The 18,346-nt window shown below is 50.0% G+C and overlaps 2 protein-coding genes across 2 annotated transcripts in view; one reads left to right on the top strand and one right to left on the bottom strand.

The window, feature by feature from the left end:
• LOC134563365 (PDZ and LIM domain protein 5-like) overlaps positions 1-5,509 on the top strand; it is a 126,180-nt gene extending 120,671 nt beyond the window's left edge. Inside the window, exons 5-6 of the mRNA XM_063421251.1 lie at positions 868-1,097; positions 5,360-5,509. Coding sequence (XP_063277321.1) covers positions 868-1,097; positions 5,360-5,509 — 380 coding nt within the window. The remainder of the gene's footprint in view (positions 1-867; positions 1,098-5,359) is intronic.
• Positions 5,510-13,503: 7,994 nt separating this feature from the next.
• LOC134563407 (pituitary homeobox 2-like) lies at positions 13,504-17,741 on the bottom strand. Its single transcript, XM_063421315.1, has 3 exons — positions 17,345-17,741; positions 16,365-16,567; positions 13,504-14,573 (listed from the first exon to the last, which is right to left on the bottom strand). The coding sequence occupies exons 1-3, from the start codon at positions 17,568-17,570 to the stop codon at positions 14,013-14,015; spliced, it is 990 nt and encodes a 329-aa protein (XP_063277385.1). The 5' UTR covers positions 17,571-17,741; the 3' UTR covers positions 13,504-14,012.
• Between the last annotated feature and the right edge of the window lie 605 nt (positions 17,742-18,346).

Genomic DNA, 18,346 nt, shown 5'->3' with positions numbered 1-18,346 from the left:
AAGCAGTTATTCTACAGTATGTAGACGACATCTTGATTGCCGCCGGAACCAGAGAGGACTGTATACAACTTACTGTAAGTTTATTAAATTTTTTGGGACTGAGTGGGTATAGAGTTTCAAAAGACAAAGCACAGATTGCTAAAGAAACGGTAGTTTATTTGGGGCTTGAGATTTTTCGTGGACATCGTCAGCTCAGCAAAGAACGGAAAGAAGCCATCTGTCGACTCCCAGAGCCCCACACTACAAGGGAAATGCAAGCCTTCCTGGGAATGGTAGGTTGGTGTCGGTTGTGGATAGCAAACTATGGGCTGCTGGTAAAACCCTTATATGAAGCCTTAAAGGATGCTGAGAGAGGGATTATTATATGGACTGAAAAAAGCAGAGCAGCTTTTAAACAGCTGAAGCACTCTCTGATGTCAGCTCCGGCGCTGGGTCTGCCAGACTTAACTAAACCTTTCGAACTGTTTACATATGAAAGACTGAATATGGCTTTGGGGGTACTAGCACAGCGGCTTGGGAACCAACGGAGGGCTGTGGCCTACTTCTCTAAACAGCTAGACCATGTTGCCCAAGGCTGGCCAGGGTGTCTGAAGGCTGTGGCAGCCACTGTCATCCTGATTCAAGAAGCCCGAAAGCTCACCCTTGGGCAACACATTGTGGTGTATGTACCCCATGCTGTAGAAGCTGTACTTGAGCAAAAGGGGGTACATTGGTTATCTGGTAGCCGGATGCTTAAGTATCAAGCACTGCTGCTAGAGCAGGATGACGTTACTTTGAAAACCACTTCTGTCGTTAACCCGGCTATGTTTTTGTCTCCCACGTTAATTGACGGTATGCCTGAACATGACTGCTTACAAACAATTGAAGAAGTCCATTCTAGTCGACCAGATTTGAAGGACAGGCCCCTAGAAGATCCAGATTGGGAACTCTTCACAGATGGGAGTAGCTTTGTGAAAAATGGTAAAAGAATGACTGGTTATGCTGTGACCACACAGGACAAGGTGATTGAGGCCAAGGCCCTGCCGGCAGATGTATCATCGCAGAAGGCTGAATTGATTGCGCTGACGAGGGCCTTAGACTTGAGTGAAGGAATGAAGGTAAATATCTGGACTGATTCTAGATACGCGTTCAGTGTTGTCCATGCCCACGGAGCCATCTGGAAGGAGAGAGGACTTCTGAACGCTCAAGGCAATCCAATTAAACATGCTCAACCAATACTTGCTCTTTTAGAGAGCATTAAAAAACCCACAGGAGTAGCTATTATGCACTGTAAAGGTCACCAAAAAGGGAAAACTGTTCCAGAATTGGGAAACTGCTTTGCTGATAAAGTGGCAAGAGGAATTGCAGAAAAAGGTATCCTAGCAGTAATTCCACAAAAAGAAATTGATTTATCTGAGTTTACCCCAAAATATGATCAAGCTGATCATAAACTAATTAAGTTCCTTAAGGCTAAGATCACAGAGAGTGGATGGGCTGTTACACCAGCAAATCAGGTTGTAGTATCATCCTTGATCCTTCGGGAACTAGCCCAGAGAGAACATGAAAACACACATTTTGGAGTTGAGAATCTTCTAAAACATTTAAAAAAGGTAGTGATAGGGAAGGGAATGGCTGACATTGCACAATCAGTAGTGAGTAAATGTGAAATTTGTTGTAAAAACAATCCTGACACGAGGAAAAGAGTGGTGTTAGGAGTAACAAAGGCAGGGGATCTTCCTGGGGATTACTGGCAAATAGATTTTGCGGAGTTACCACGTAAAGAGGGATACCGATACTTGCTGGTACTAGTGGACACTTTCAGTGGATGGCCGGAAGCTTACCCCTGTCGCACCAATATGGCTAGGGAAGTAACAAAAGTCTTGCTTAACCATATCATTCCAAGGTTCGGGGTTCCCTTGGGAATGTCATCAGATAGGGGACCACACTTCGTTGCAAAGGTGATTAAAGAGATCAGTCAAATCTTGGGAATTGCCTGGGACTTGCACACATCATATAGACCCCAAGCGAGCGGTAAAGTTGAACGTATGAATGGGACTCTTAAGACACAAATTAGAAAAATTTGTCAAGAGACATCTATGACATGGGTCCAAGCGCTGCCTATAGCCTTATTAAGAATTCGCATCCAACCCAGGCGAAGGGATAACATCAGTCCCTATGAAATATTGTACGGGAGACCCTATCAAATCCCACATATCCCAGGTGAGATTCATATGAAAGGGAAACTTGATTTACAAAGATATTTAATGGCTCTTAGTTCTACTTTGCAGAAACTTCAGACCTATGTCGTGTTATCTAGACCCATAGGATTGGATACACCCATACATCCTTTCCAACCTGGAGATTGGGTGTATGTTAAGTGGTGGGACAGTGATCCTTTACAAGCAAGATGGAAGGGACCATTTCAAGTCCTGCTGACCACCTTCACCGCAGTAAAAGTCGCTGGCCAAGGACCATGGATCCACTACTCCAGAATTAAGGAGGCTTCCGCCCCTGAGACAATTGCAACAACAAAGACTGATGCAAATGATAATACGTTGTAAATGAATTCTTTTCTATGTTTAAGTACTGTTTTCTTTACATTTCCGACTGGGTAAGACATAATTTTGTTAGATACTCTTACTGTTAGATATTTATTTTCCGCTAGATATTGGTTGCTATATAGGTAGAGACTCGACAAGGTAGAGGCCTTGTCAAGCCTCTAAAAGGGGGGAAACTGATGCCTTAGGGCTGGGTTTTTTCCTGTTTTGTCTGATAGCACTGAGTGGTGCTAGGATCTTCACGGGGTGACGGGGGTAGGGCGGCCTGTTTCAAGGACATTGTCTCTAAGCTCCAGGCCCGAGTATAAACAACCTGGAAGAGAAGGGCAAGTCGAGAGGGGGGTGTTTGGTGATTCGGGGTTATTGATTGGACGGTGCATTGCTATATGCAAATGAATGGAAACTTGTAAAAGGGGGTAAGACCTGGGGACAAGCCCCTTTTCGTCTCCATCTTGGGAATATTCGGGTTGGGCCACCTCTGTGGGTCCGGAGACGCAAGGGCATGGGCTTGAATAAACACTCATTTTGTTCCTTTCACTCTATTTAGTCTCTGTTTCAGCCTCAAGGCATCACTAGAAGTCCCTTCCAGCCTAATGATTCTGTAATTCTGTAAATCTGAAACTTGAAAGAAAACACTAGAAGGTCTCAAAAAGAAAGTCTGAATTTCCCCTCTAGATACCTCTGCCCATAATTATAGTCCCAGAGATTGAATATTAATTAAGTAATCCCAAATGTGAAAGTCCCTTGAAGGAGTATCTCCGAGACGGTAGAGTCAGCGACAAAGTATCTCGATAAGCAAAGTAGCAGGCGTAGCACGTGGTTTATTGTGAGGGCCTTGCTTGTAGCTGTTAGGCACAGCTAAAGCAGGCCAGGAGAGCAGGAACAGAGGAACAGAGAGCGAGGTCCCGAATACCGTACATTAAATATCTTTCCAAGTTGAATAGTCTGTGTTGGACCAACCAGTCTAATACAAGATAACATTTACTTACACCCAATAGAAATGTCCCATTACCTAAGGCAAGCAGAAGAGGATTGTTTAATCAAGGGAGCTGGCCCTCAGCTTAGCACATCGTTGTTCACAAGCTGATGGCTCTGTACCTTACACCATAAATTTCAAAGCATGCTTTCATTTCTATCTCGCTTGTTAAACTCAGACTCCCAGAATCTAAACCACCATATTTGCAAGGTTTTTCTACTTCATCCTTCCCAACACTCCCTTCCAGGTGCTGCTCACCACACATACCGCAGTGCGAACCCCAGAAGGAAGTCGGACACACGTTACCGGAATTAAAGGACCAGTACTGCCCCCTGATGTCAGACCAGACCCAACAGGACCACCTGCCAGTTCTTCTACATAGACAGCAATTGAGAGACCAGGAGACCAAACATTAACTGTCAAGGAAAGACCGAAGCAGTATCTACTAAGAGAACACCCAGTAAGAGACTGTAAATTGATGTGGGCTTCAGCCCGATCAAAGAAATAGAGGAGGGATTTGTTATGAACAAGTTTCCCGGTAAAAAAAAAGAGAAAAAAAGGCTGGGCTGTCCCTGTCCTAGGGGGTTTTTCCTTTTTAACCCCCACACCCCAGCCAGTTTGAGTGGGGAGGGAAGCTGCCCTTAAGAGGAGTTGCCTGGCAACACTTTCCTACCTCATTAAAAAGTGAAAAGGAGCAGCTCCGGCCTTAATTGCCCGGTTACTGTTCTTTGTAACTACCTCTGCTGCAACCAGGACAAATGCATATGCATTTGTATATGCAGATAGGGCTGCCCTCGTGGATCCTGGGAGGTTTTTTTTGGGGAAACTGCACCCCGGGACAGGAAGCTGGATTCGTCAGAGGAGAATTGGATAGTGCCCTGGCCGAGCGGGGGGTGGATGCACCCCCTGGCCTGGTTTGAAGATTCGCCATGACCTGTGAGGAGCCTGAATGGAATGGGAACTGGCCAGGTGAGCTGACTGATACAGACAATGGGAAACTCTCAAAGGCTTTCCCTGAGGGCAAAGAGCTGACTTTGCACACCAGTGTCAGACTGCTCACCGCCCTGCTTGCTGACAATTGACCAGAGACAACACCTAGCTGTTCCTATGGGAACGAGGACTCTGCGTCTACTGTTTGTAGTTGAATGATGAACAGGCACAGCACCTGCTCCTTCGGATGGCTGCAGCAGCGTGGAAAGCTCTGATCGGACTTTGCAATCCTGCTGATGACTTTAATAATGAGCTGATCACTTTAATAAAGAGCTGAATATTAATAAAGGCATAAGCCCTGTTCTTTTCAGTCTGGCCATGAGAGAGCCCAGGCTAAAGCCATGAATTTATAAGAAACATTACCAAAAGCTGGATAGTATTATTTTACTCAAACTCTCTTTTGCTTTGCATGAAAAAAAAAAATTGAGAAATGCCAGAGACTTTGGCTCTGCATTAGAAGAAAGAAGGCAGAAAAGCCACCTCCGTCCCTCCACTGCTCTTCCCATCCCAGCTGAGGAGTGGGAAGCATGCATGACCTTCCCTGGAGAAATCATGGGAATTCAACCACTCCAAACCTCATACAGAGAGTTTCTGCTTGCTTGGTGTAATAAATGTAATGGGTTAATTCATGTTTCTTGGGGATAATAACATAATAAAATCATGGTTTGGTAAAATATAAAATAAATTGTAACTTAAATTCCAGCCAGCCATGGAATTAGAGTTCCTAGGCGGCACCACCCAGTAACTATTATTCAGGGGGACACAATAAGGTGCCAGGAACTGGAGATTAGGAGATTGGCATCTGAAAGAAGGACACATTAAGATAAGAAATCAGTTTTCTTCCCATGGGTGGCAGAGCCATCAGAGCACCATCATCGCCCAGATCCCCGGAGAAGAACACCCCTCCATTCACAAACTTCAGTTTCCATTCACCCACGGGAAGCCCGAAATTGACACCTCGCAGTACCAGAGGAAAATCTTTTCAGCCGACAGGAGCCGACTATGAATTCCAATAACCAGTCCCGGGAACAAAGAGACTATGGGGAAATCTCGTGCCAGGGGCAAAATAAAGTGTATAAAACCTGAGCCCCGAACAAGGCAAATTTGTGAACTTTGGGGGGACAGCAGTGTGCCAGATACTGCGTCCCAGTTCACTCTTGACGATTCCCCGGTTCAATCATCAACATAACTCTGATGGGGGTTTTTACCAAAATTTTGTAATTCGATCCTTTTAATAAACTAAATTATATTTTAACTGTACTATTGAATTGGCATTTATAACATTGGGAACTGCCCTTGCACTGAATACTGCCAGCTCAGACTTTGCCGACTTCAAAGGAGCACCAAACCGGCTGGGACCCACTCACACCGGTGCACGTCGTCCCCCAGCCTAGCAAGAAATTCCTCCATTCCTTAGTTCTGCATCCACCAAAGCAGATGCAAGAGTTTGTGGCTCAGAAAGTTGAAAACTGCATCAGCAGAGGCTTGTAGATTCCTGTTCCTCTCCAGATAATGCAGCCTTCAAAGTGCCCATCAAGGTTTTACATAAAGGAAGGGCTTTATACTCCTTTATGCTTTCATTGTTCCAATGACATTAATTGTTGGTGGGGTTGGTGTTTTTTTTAATTGAATGAAACAAAAAAGTTCTCTTCACTTTTATCTTAAAAATATGAGGTCTGTATCTGCTGGAAAATTACTTCTGAGACCTCTGGGTCTCTTACTTGCACAGAAGTAGACACTTATATTTATTGCTTTACATATGGCCACGACCCAGCAAATCATTCAGGCATGTGTAATAAATGACATGAAATAATTCGTGTTTATTGTGTATATAAAATGTAATTTAAGAAATGTTCTGTAAAATAAAATGAGAAAGCCGGTCCGGCTTGGGACAAACAAATGTTAGAATGAACAACCACCTCTGCCAGGAATTCAGGATGAACAATACCCCTGCCAGGATCCTGGGAAATACAAAATTAACAACAGAAAAGAAGGTGGGCCCGGAAACAGATAGGCCCTCTTGGGCGGTGGAACTGTGAACGATCCAGCTATCAGGAACGATATGTATCTCCCCTCACTATCTGGGAAATATCTCTCCATTCATGATTCCACCTCCCCATTCATGATTAGAGAAACTGAATTAATATTTATTTTCCCTCGGAAGACCCATTCAATAGACGAAATACTCTGCCGTTGGCTAAATAAACTGTATGTAAGGAGACCCCTAAAAGACTAGATTTGTGAACGGGGGAGTTACAGTGCCCTAGAGGCCCTAGCTAAGGTTCACCCAGTGCAGATCCTGGGACTCGTCACTGAACTTCCGATTGCTGGCTTATCCTAAATTTTGTTTTGTTAATTCTTTATAATTAATAAAAATATTTAATTTGGAATTGGCTGAAAGTTTATAACACATGCGAATAACTTTCAGCAAGGTAGTAGTCCCCCGTGAGGCAGCGGAACTACCACCACACTAAAAATTCACATCAAGTGATGAGCTTAGCTCCACCCTTGTGTTTTCCCAAGTGCTGCCACTTCTCCACATACACACCCACAGGCTAGGGGGCTTGTTCCTCGGGTTCCTTCCCAGTTGCATAAATCTCAGTTGCAGATTTGAACTGTGGGCTGCTTTGATGGCTACATGCCCATTGATCCTTGCCCACATCTGCCCATCGAGGCTCTGCAGTACTGCACTCCAATCAGATTATTCTTCCTCTTTTCCCTTTAATCCCGAGAAAAATACATAATGAATTTGCAGGAGGTAGCCTTGTTGAGTTTTATAGAGCCTTGCTGCAATGTATGAGTAGCTCTTCTTATCACCGGCACAGAGACACAGACCCCTAATAGGACGGGAGCAGCAGGGACAGCTGCGAGCCGAGCCGTCTCACCTAGGCTGTCCCTGGGGGGGTGGGGGCTCCTGCCGCCCTGGAGGGTTAAGGGCCGGGCCTGTCCTCCTTCTTTTTCTCCTCACTATAGTTTGGAGGGAGCGAGGCGGCCCCAGGGCCCCAACGGTTGCGACCCTCGGTGGTCTCCTGTGGGGCTTCGCTCTCCTCAGGGGGAGGTGAGACTGCATCCCAGAGCATGCGGACCCAGGGTTAGAATCGCAAACAGCCAGTGGGATTTAGGGAGACAGAAAAGTGGGGAGAGGAGGGAATGGCAAATACTGCGTAGCAACCCTAAGACGTGAAGCTGAGAGCACTAAGTGCATACCAGGATTTATAGGTGGACGTTACAGGACGTTTTACTACAACCTGGAAGATGATTCATTTTTATACATAGCCTGTTACACTCTGGGGCCGCTCCAGCTGGTTAACGTTCAACATGGGCTGGACTTAGTGGTGGGTGCAAGCCCACAGCTGGGGAAGGGGCTGCTGCCATCAGCCTCACTCCTTGCCCAGCCCTGCCACCGCACCTCAGCCCCTGGATTTGCAGGGAAAAAACTCAAAAAAAGGTCAAAAGGCAGGAGAGACTGAAAGATGACCATGCCCCCCCATTCTGATCAGGCGTGGGTTTCACCATCGTGGTCTTGTACATGGCCAGTCCCTGCCAAAGCCTCTGGAGCATCCCTCTCATCTGCGGGTGGTGGCTACATAGCACAGCCCGCACAGCACTCTCTGTGTGTGTGTGCACATGAGTCTGTGTGTATCTGTGTAAAATATGCACATGTGCGCAATAGATACGTGTATGTGTGCGTGTGTGAGCGGGAGTGAACCTGAGACCCTTCCTGTAGTCGTGCATTTCTGTACCCGAGCAGGTGTTTCTATACAAGGAAGTTAAACTAGAATTTTCTATAGCCTGCTCGTTGCAATTGGCTCAGTACCAGCACAGACACAGTGATAGGGCTTTGGAAGTGCACCTCAAAGCCTAGTGTCCATCTCATTGGGCAAAGAGCCAAATAAGCCCACGTAGACCATCAAGTATTAAAGAGCCAGCACAAGGGGTGCACGTGGGCTTTTTGGGAATGCCTTAGCCAGTGTAACTGTGCTTGGTACACTGTGCTCAGCTTATCTCTTTTCATTTTGTAATGTTTGTTACTTTTGCTGTTATTAAAACCTTTATTTTACAAAGCATATCCTGGGAAGCCATCTTGCTATTTTATTAAGCCATTTCTCCGCTGGCTGGACCCTCGGAGGTATTGAGAGAAAACTTGATAGCTTCCCCGCTGCATCCCAGCTTAGTGGGAGCCAGGTTGGGCTGGGTCTCTCCCACACTCTTGCACACTCTTTGCACACTTGAGCACACACACAGACATACAGGGCTCACACGGCTCCTTCCTCACCACCATGCCATGCAGCCCAGGCAGGGGGGTTGACTCCAAGGGGCGCTCAGGTCTTTGTCACTGCCGGAGCAAGGCACTCGCGGCCTCCTGCTCCCGGGTGGGCTACTGGGCAGTTTGTGGCTTTCTTTTAATCCTTTTTTTTTTTTTTTTCCTTTCTCTCCTGGTTTTGGGTTGGCCATCAGCTGCGTCCATACTCCCCTCCCGATGGGAGGCTCCAGCAGCTCCACAAATTGTGCCTCTCACCCAAAGCTCCCAGGGATATGCCATTGTAGAGTCGCGACCGTGCAGGGCCTGCCGACCCGCCCCCTCCCCGCGTGGGGTCCGGCCCAGGCTCTTGCCGGGGCGGTGCCGCGGGAGGGAACCTGTCTCCACCTCGGTCACGCCGCCTCCCTCCCGTGGGGCTGCAGACCGTGAGGCCCCGCTCACACGCTGCCACCGCCGCAGCTGCCTGGCATGGGCTGGTGGCGGCCGTGCGAGGTTGCTGGGCCGGGGTCGGGCCTGCAGCCCTCCAGCGCAGTCACAGCCCACCCTCCGAGAAGGCAGGCTCGGCTGGGATCCCTCTGTGGCTGCCGCAGCGTTTGCCCTGCCCCGCCTGGCTCCGCGGCGGCGGGAGCGCCCGCGCTGCCCCTTGCACTTCGGGGCGGGCGGGGGCTGGTCACAGCCGCAAGGGAGAAAGCGACCAAACAAGCCACCTTCGTCCCCGAAATCACGGATCGACCAGAGGGACGTCGGTCGAGCACCGCCAGAGGGCTGGTTCCCTGCGCAGGGGTGCGGAGCACCGGCTCCGTTCTGCCTGCTCCAGTCCCGCGGATCTGCCTGGCACAAATGGGGCCGAGGTCTCGAAAAGCGGTCTCAAATGGTTTTTTAAAAATTATTTTTAAAACCCCCAACAAAACAAAACACATATACGAAAAAAAAAACCAAACCCACAAAAAAGAAAAACAACACCCCAAACAACAAAAAAAAATTCCCTTGCCGCTTAAAATTTGCACTTTAGAGTTTATTTTATTTCTCCTCTCTTCCTTTCTTAGAAGTAGATGCAGGAGGCAGGAGAAATTGATTCCAAAAGTGGTTTGCATTAAAAAAAAATCAGATTTAGCAATCAAGTAGTCCGGCATTGTATGGAGCTCCGAAGGTGTAAATCCTTCCAAGTTTCTGGATTATTGATTGTTACACTCTATCGGGTGCCTAATATCCAGACCTACATGTGTAATACGCGTACCAAAGCAGACATTTAGCAAGGTAAATTATATGTCCCGAAAAAGCGTGTTAGCGCCAGTGCCGTGAGCCGGTCCCCTGTTCTCCCTCCTTGTCTTAAGCCGGCATGTGGGACCCCCCCCCCCCCACGCCACTCGCACACACCCCTCAACCCCGTCCGCGGCGGCAGGGGAAGACGGGCTGCAAACCTGCAAACGCCGTCGGCCCCGCTCCACAACGGAGCATGATTGAAAGAAAAAAGTGTCCCCGAAACGCTGTTTTATTGAAGAAAAAAAAAACCCAACAACAAACTTCTTTCTCCGGGCTCAGATGTCAACTGTTTTCCCAAGGACGTTATTTCCCTCCAAAAATGCTAATGAATGTCTAAGGGAAGGAAAAAAAAAAAAAAAAAGTTCTTTTATTTTACAGATAGAAACAACTGTACAGGTATGTAAAGATCGGTATCTCGCTGCTTTGGGAATGTACACGCAGATGAGCGTGCACGTACTGTAAAGAAAGCAAGGAGAGGGAAGCACTGACAATAACCAAAAGGAGATACATCCATATCTGCGCGTCATTTTGACCTTTGCGAGGCGAGGCACTCCGATCTGACGGCCGCCGTCAAAGTGCGGGAAGTCACCGTCCGAAAACAAAAGAACGGAGCCGGGCCGGGACACAGCCCCAGGGCGCCAGCGCGGGGAGACAGAGCCCGGGGACCCCCCGGCCCCGGCTGGAAGGGGCGGGCTCCCGGCTCCGCTCCGCGGCCGCAGCTCCGATCGGGGGGTGGTGGGGACTGCCAGGGCCACGGGACTGTGGATTGGGATGTGGATTGGGAGGCAGACGGCGCTGCCCGCGCCCGGTGCGGGGGGTTGCGCAGCAGGCGGCCTGAATCGGCCTTTCCGAGGGGCGAGGGGGTGTGAGACCCTTGTTTAACCACTCTCCGCCCCGCTTCTGCAAATAGATATTTTTCAAATTCCCTATTTCGTTGTGGCTTTTTCTCCTCCTCTTTGTGGCCTCCATTGTTCCAGGTTCACACTGCCACAGCCGATAAGGAGAACGAAAGCCCCAGGGAAAAAAAATGAAAGAAAGAAAAAAACTCTCACCACGACCCAAGATTTTGATTTACGACCTAATCAAAACATTACATCTTTGATCAAGTGGCGCAGAAAAATGATGACCCTCAAGGCTTCAGCTAGGGGGAGAAAGAAATTCAGATTACTCTCGGAGTGATTTATGTCCTCTCTGAGTGGTCACGTTGATTTTTCATCGTTTGAGACGTTACACAGTAGAGTGAAAAACTCTGATCCAATTTTTTTTTTCTTTTTCGTCAGGAATCGGTGTATATTATTCTTCTAAATATATATGCATATACTATGTATTATATATCTAATATTTCTCCATGCACACACAGATTCTACATATATATATACCTACATTTTATATGTGTACATTTATATTTATAAGAGAGGACTATAAATAACCAAAGCCACCGAGAAGAAACGAGAGCCGAAAAAAGCGTGTAAAATACCGTGCCGACACCCTCAGCGATCCACTCGCTGATTTCCGAGCCCGTCCTGCCGAGAGGGTTTGGGCAGAAAAGCTCTCTCGTTTCTCCGGCTCCCCTGATCCCCGAGGGTGGCTCCCGGGTTGCCAGCCCTTCGCCGCTGTCACCCTCAGACCTTTCGCCCACAGCCCAGTAAGGAAGAGAAGAAGGAGGAGGAAGGGGACATTTTTGGCAGCCCCTGGCACTCACCCGGGTGAGGTGTTGACATGGTGCGGAAAAACCGAGGGGAGCGGAGTTGGGTCGGGGAGGCGACGAGGTCGGACAAGCGAGGGGGTGCCTCCCGCTTCCCCCCCGTCCCAAGCACCGAGGTTCTTCCTCTCAACCGACCCCCCTGGCAAGTACATACAGAGGAAAAGAAAACAGAAAGATGAGTAAAATAATAATTTTAAACCCCCCCAACCTCAGAACAAAATAAGAGAGACAAAAAACAAATCTAATAAAAATTTGTTGAGGAAGAAAAAAAGGGGAGAAAGAAAATAAAAATAAAGGGTGTTAAAAGAAAAAAAAACGAGGGGGGGGGGGAAAGTGGGGGCTGGAGTTTGCCCACGCTGCAAATGGACCCACGGGAGAGTACCCTCATTTCGTGTGGGGGAAGCATTTTCCTCGTGGGAAAGCGCAGGGCGCTGACCTCTCTCCTCTCCCTCTCTTCTCTGCTCCTCTTCCCGTCTAACCGCTGGCGGGGAAGGAACCCCCTCCGCCGTGTCCGCCCACCCCCGGGCTACCTCTGCCGCTCCTCCCGACCGCACAAAGGCGCGCAACGAGCGCGCAAAGGCCGCTCAAGGATTAAACTCGCTCTCACCGCGTAGTTCCCTCCCTGCCGTCCCCTGCGCCCATCGCCTGTTTCCATGCCTGCAGAATTTCTTCGTGTCTCGATATTCCCGCCGGATCCTGCGGCTGCCCACCCTCTCGGCAGCCCCTCCTCGCCCGCCCGGGATGTGAGCCGATGGGAGGGCCGAGCAGCAATTCATCCTGATTTGTTTCAATTGTCTGGCAATGGCAAAGTTATAATCCTGTATAATTTCACGAACAAGCAGGTTGAAAATGAATGGGTCAATATTATTTAAAACAAAACACACGAGAGCACGACCTTTCCCTTCAACGACGTGTGGCAGCACGAAGTCGCAGGAAACTCGGGCGAACCTCGCACCCCCCACGCTCCACGGAGTTGCGGTTATTTGGGCTGCTCTTTGTTTCTTTTCATGTCTGAAAGGGGAATTTGGAAATAGAAATGTAATATAACATGAAGGATCTCCCCGCTAAAGGGAGAGAAGGTGGGCGCAGGGAGAGGCAAAGGGGACAGATAATATTGAACAGGAGCAGTTTATTTGCAAGCTGGCTTTTTTATATTCCTCCCCCACCCCCCCTTTTTTTTTTTTCCTCCACTCTTTTTTCTTTAATGCAATAAAAGCTTCCTTCACAAAAAGACAAATTTATGCTCGAGATACAGCAACTTTGTGGTTGGCAGTTCTCAAGTCCAGCCATGTCAAATAATCCATTTTCTCGGGGCTATGCGGGGAAATAAAAGGACCCAAGGGGTATAATTCATGTTTCTCGAGTATGCAACTTTGGCGCGAGGGATATTTTTTTTAATGCAGAAAAGAAAGCGCCAGCATTTATTTGCATTGCAAAAGTACTACCCCGAGTTGCCAGAGAACGAGATCCAGTGTCAACTATCAGTCAATCATTGCAGACTAGCTGCTGCTGCGCAGCTTGGCTCAGTAAATAAAAAATCCAGACAAAACTGTATGCTGTATATTTTACTCCCATGAAATAAAACACATTTTTGTCATGTTTGCTGAAAAGTAAAACAATAATATTGTACGAAATGTTATACACAGGGCATGTTTTACATTGCAGTATCAGAAACATCATTGCATCCACCAGAGGTACTATTCTAAAACTGATATTCACACAATTTTTTAAATAATTATATGTTAGAAACATACAGTGTCCCATTTAGTATATACATTCCCTTGCTCGCAAGCGAAAAAATCCTAATCGCTTCTGTGTAGCATGCTTTATTTTAAAGCCTAACCTTTTAAAAACACTGTTGTGATATTACTAAGAACTGCTTTTATAAAATTAATTTGACATTTCAATATATATACATCCTTTCAGTCATTTTTATGTTAACAATGCAAAACTTAAAAAATAACAAGCTTATAGTAACATTAAAATTTCATATCATATCCAGTCAAACATTTGTCCATATATATGTATATATGTCCTTGTAACTGTTGAAATACTCTTAGTGAAAGAAAGATCTCAGAATCTGTAGGAGGTCCTTTGAAAACAAAGGAACTATCTTATTTCAATCGTTTCCTCTTTTTTTTTTTCTCCTCCCTCTCTTCCTCTCTTCCTCTGATTTTTCCTCCTTTCTTTTTCTCTCTAGTGCCCATTACTTTCTAGTGAATTTCTCAGTCTCTGCAGGAAATGGGGAGGGATTCCCATGCAGTTTTCTACTTGGATGCTTCACACGGGTCTGTCCACCGCGTACTGGCAAGCACTCAGGTTGGAAGCAGGGTTCTGCACACTGGCATAGCCAAAACTGGAGTGCTGCTTGGCTTTAAGTCTCAGACTCGCCAAGCTCGAGTTACATGCATCCCTATAAACATACGGAGGTGTTGGAGGAGCATAAGGACAGGCTGGTGTTGGCACTGCAGAATTCAGGGGATTGCTCAAGTTGTTCAAGTTATTCAAGCTGTTGAGGCTGGAGCCGGGCACCCCGGTGACTGCAGAAGGTACCATGCTTGAAGACATACTCATGGAGGATATGGAGTTTGGAGGGGAGAACATGCTCTGAGAAGACAGAGGGTTGACATTCATGGAGTTGAAAAAAGGAAAGCTTTTGGTGGAGAGGGAAGCAGAGGTCAGGCCCTTGGCTGCCCAGTTGTTGTATGAGTAGCTGGGGTACATGTCATCATAGGGCTGCATGAGGCCATTAAACTGCGAACCGAAGCCGTTTTTGCAAAGCTCAGCTTGCTGGTTCCTTTCTCTCTTTCTCCATTTGGCTCTGCGGTTCTTGAACCAAACCTTTGGAAACGGAGGGAGAAGGAGGGAGGGAGATGCAAGTTAGTCAGGAACCACCACCACTACCGCGGCCCTTTACAGGTTCTCGGGGCAACAGCCAAGCCTGTCTGTATAGAAGTTATATATAAAAATTTGTACGAACATACATATATGAATATATGTCCATCTATAGGTTCACCTCCTCTGTAGAGCCCTGCGCTGGGCCGAGACAGGGGTGCGCTGCCGGGATATCCGAGCATCCTTGGGGCTGCCCGAGTTTAGCAAGGCAGATTTGTGGCCGTATCATTCCACCCCCACCACGTCCCCCTGACTCCCCTTTCCAGCTCCCCCCTCCCACAGCCCTCCACATAATGTGTGATGCTCTAATTTGCGCCGCAGAGGCCAACGCTTCCTTTTTATTCTCTTCCTTCTCTCCTGCCCCCCATCTCTTCCTTGCTCTCTCGGGGTTTTTTTTTACCCCCTTCTCTCTTGGCTTTTTCTGTACTGAAGCAATCCAGAAAAAATACTAAAGTGCAAAACCGAGAGTAAAACGCCTGGAAATCCGTGGAATATTTAAAGTGATGGTAGGGGAAAGGACGGGGAAGCCAGCAACTAATAAATCCTTGCTTCAGTTTGTTAAAGCTACAAGTTCCTCTAGCGTGAAAGCTTCCAGAACCGAAAACCACTTTCAAACAAACTTGTTCGACTGCTCTTTGGAGGGGTTCGGGGGGGAGGGGGGGAATAGGAAAAAAAAATAATCACCATTTAACAAAGTGCTAAATGAGATCTAAGGGACCCTCCCCGCTCAGACAATAGGAAAAACGTGCCCTTTCCCAATCCACATCAGGATGTCTGACCCGTCGGGCAGCCGCCAGCAGCCGCCTTACCGTGTGTATTGAAACCACCCCGGGGTGTTTGTGGTAGCCCCCACCCTGCCGAGCCGGGCGGAGGCCGCCCGGGCACCAGGGGACGGGCCCGTTTGGAGGCACCGCGCGGACCGATACAAAAACTTCCGCGAAAGCCGCACCGCGAGCCACAGCGCTCCGTGCCCGGGAGGACACCGGGATCGGCCCGGCCCCGCTCCCTCCCCCTGGCTGCCCCGGCGCCAGCACCGCCGGCCCGGGGCTGAGAGCCGGCCCCGCTCGCTGCCGCCCCCAGTTCTCACTGTCTCGCTTTCCTCAAGCGACCTCGGGGAGAGGATTTATGTGGGACTTCCGAAAATCCGAGGGTTCGGCCCGTTTATAGGCTTCTTTTTGTGTGCGTACGTTGGGGTTTGTTGTTTTTCTTTTCTCCCCCTGCGCAGCGTTTGCAGGCGAGCAGGATCCGGCCGCGGTATCTCTGCAGCGCTGCGATAGTCCCATAAATCTCAGAGGGGGATAGAGGGTGGAGAGAGACGCTCGTCGAATTGTGAAATCCAAAGAAATAGAAAATGCAAGGAAGGGCACATTGGGAGTGCCTCGGAGTGAAGCAAAAGCTCTTGTGTATTTTACATCTTTTTCTGAGACAACGCAAGTTGCAGCCTGTTCCAAGTTGCTCTCTTGGCTAATGTTTTCATAAGCGTTTCGATCAAAAGGAGAGGGACGCATTGCACGGTGAGGGCAAAATGTGCAGCAAACCATATTTCAGAGACACAGAGATCCCAATCTGTTTCGCTTTGACAGAAATGTCCTGCTCTGCCCTGCTTTTGTGTAAAGGCTCTGAAGTTTACATACAAGCCGAAATCGAAAGCAGCTGGAAATATTTCAGCCCTTCTTCCCTTTCCCAACCCACCCTGATCCCCGCTGCTCCGAGCTGAGGTGCCGTGTCAGGACTTACCCTAACCCTGGCTTCGGTGAGGTTGGTCCAGACGGCGATCTCCTCCCGGGTGGACATGTCCGGGTAGCGATTCCGCTGGAAGGTGGCCTCCAGCTCCTGCAACTGCTGGCTGGTGAAGTGAGTCCGCTGCCGCCGCTGCCTCTTCTTGGAGGGGTCCTCGGGCCCCGCATCCTCATTCTTGCTCTGTTGCCTCTTATCCTTCTCTGTAAGTGGGGGAAACAAAAACAAAACAAAAAAAAACCCCAAACCAAACCAAAACAAACAAACAAACAAAAAAACCAAAAAAACCCCCAAAAAACCCCCACAAGGCGGAAAACGAGGGCGACTCAACCTCCTCAGCCTCCTCTCCAGCGGCTGGGGAAAAGCGTATTCCCAGCGCTGCTGGATCCCGCGGACTGCCCCGAACGCGACTCGACGCTGTAATGATTAACCCGCGCCGGCCTCTCGCAGCCGCGGCTTCTCCGCGCCCCGCGGGCACCCACGGGCGGCTCCTCCCGGTGGAGCAGCCACCACCGGGACAGCGGGACGGAGCCGCCTCTCCGTACGCAAGCTTTCTGCCTATGTGCATCCATATTATTCTTCCGTCTGCATACACGGAATTGGTTTTATTTGCCTACCCACACCCGTGTTATTCGCCCGCCTGCAACAATATTCTGTGTCTGTATATATACCAATTTGTTCGTCTGTATCGATAATACTCGCCCATGAACGCCCACGTTATTTGCCGATTTGTATCCATGTAACTCGCCTACCAGAATACATGCTACTCACCTATCCTATATGTCATTATATTCATATACGCCGACACACAGACACTGCACGCGAAAAACCACGAAACGCATCTCGGCTCGGGTGCGAGACGCTCCCGGGCAGAGGGGTGGCGGCGCATCGCGGTCCGCGGGGCTGCCAGCCGGGCCGGAGCAGGACAGGGCGGCGGGGCACCCGTCGGGCTGAAGTCCCTGCCTCTCACCCCCTCCTACCTGCGGCCTCGGGGCTGGAGGTGTCGGAGATGGTGTGCACCTCCAGCCGGTGTTTGGCGGACTCCAAGGAAGAGCGCGCCTGCTCTGGCGCCAGCGCCGTCGACATGGCCAGCGCGGGCTGGTGGTGATGGCAGGATGATGAAGAGGAGGAGGAAGGAGAGGAGGAGCACAGCTTATTCTCGGCTCCCAGGCGCTCCAGGCTTAACGGGTCCTTCATAGAGTTCATCGGCAAAAGGATGCCAAAGTCTACGTGCGCGCCTGGAGGGTCGATAGGAGAAGGTGTGCGTGTGTCTGTAGGTGTCGGTACGTGTAGGAGGGTCCGCGCAGCGCCCCCTCCGCGGAAGCGGAGCAGCCCCGCGGCTCCGGGGGTCAGGGCTGCCGGCTGGGGAGCCGCGCCGGGGCGGGCGACGTTCGGCTAGAGCCCGGGCGGCAAAGCGAGCCTCGGAGCCCCCGCCGCCCGGGGGGGGGGGGGGGGCCGCGGCGGCGGCGACAGGAGAGCGGGCGAGTCCGGTCTTGTAATAGCCGTCACGGCGACACGGCAGCTCCCCGGTCGGCGGCCCCCGATCCCCGGCCCGCCGCGGGGCTCCGCGGGGCGGGGGCGGCGGGGGGGGGGGGGGGCGAGGCGCGGCGCGGCAGTCCTCTCCGCTGCCCATGCATGGACCCGCGCCACGGCCAGCCCCGCACCGCATCAGCTCAGCTGTTTCCCTCTTGGCCTGACATCTTAAACCGGCGGCGGCCTTCCCCGCGCTGCACGTCAGCCACCCCGCCCCGCCCCGCCCCCGCACCGCCCCTTCTCAGCCCGCCCCGCCCGCGCCCCGCGCCCCCCGCGCTGTCCCGGTGATGAGCACACCCGCCACCCAAAACGCGGGGCTACCCGCGCCTGGAGAGCCCGGCCTCCGCCGCCGGCTCACGAGGAACCCCGTGGGAGAGGCTCCGAGCGTGTCCGCGCCGCACTCCCGGACCTGTGGGGGTGAGGAGCCAGGAGCTCGGCACTGCCAAAAC

The sequence above is a fragment of the Prinia subflava genome, chromosome W (genome assembly GCF_021018805.1).
Source record: "Prinia subflava isolate CZ2003 ecotype Zambia chromosome W, Cam_Psub_1.2, whole genome shotgun sequence".
In the NCBI taxonomy this organism is placed as follows: domain Eukaryota; kingdom Metazoa; phylum Chordata; class Aves; order Passeriformes; family Cisticolidae; genus Prinia; species Prinia subflava.
The sequence above is the reverse complement of the archived record's forward strand: the minus strand, read 5'-3'. Positions and strand labels throughout refer to the sequence as shown.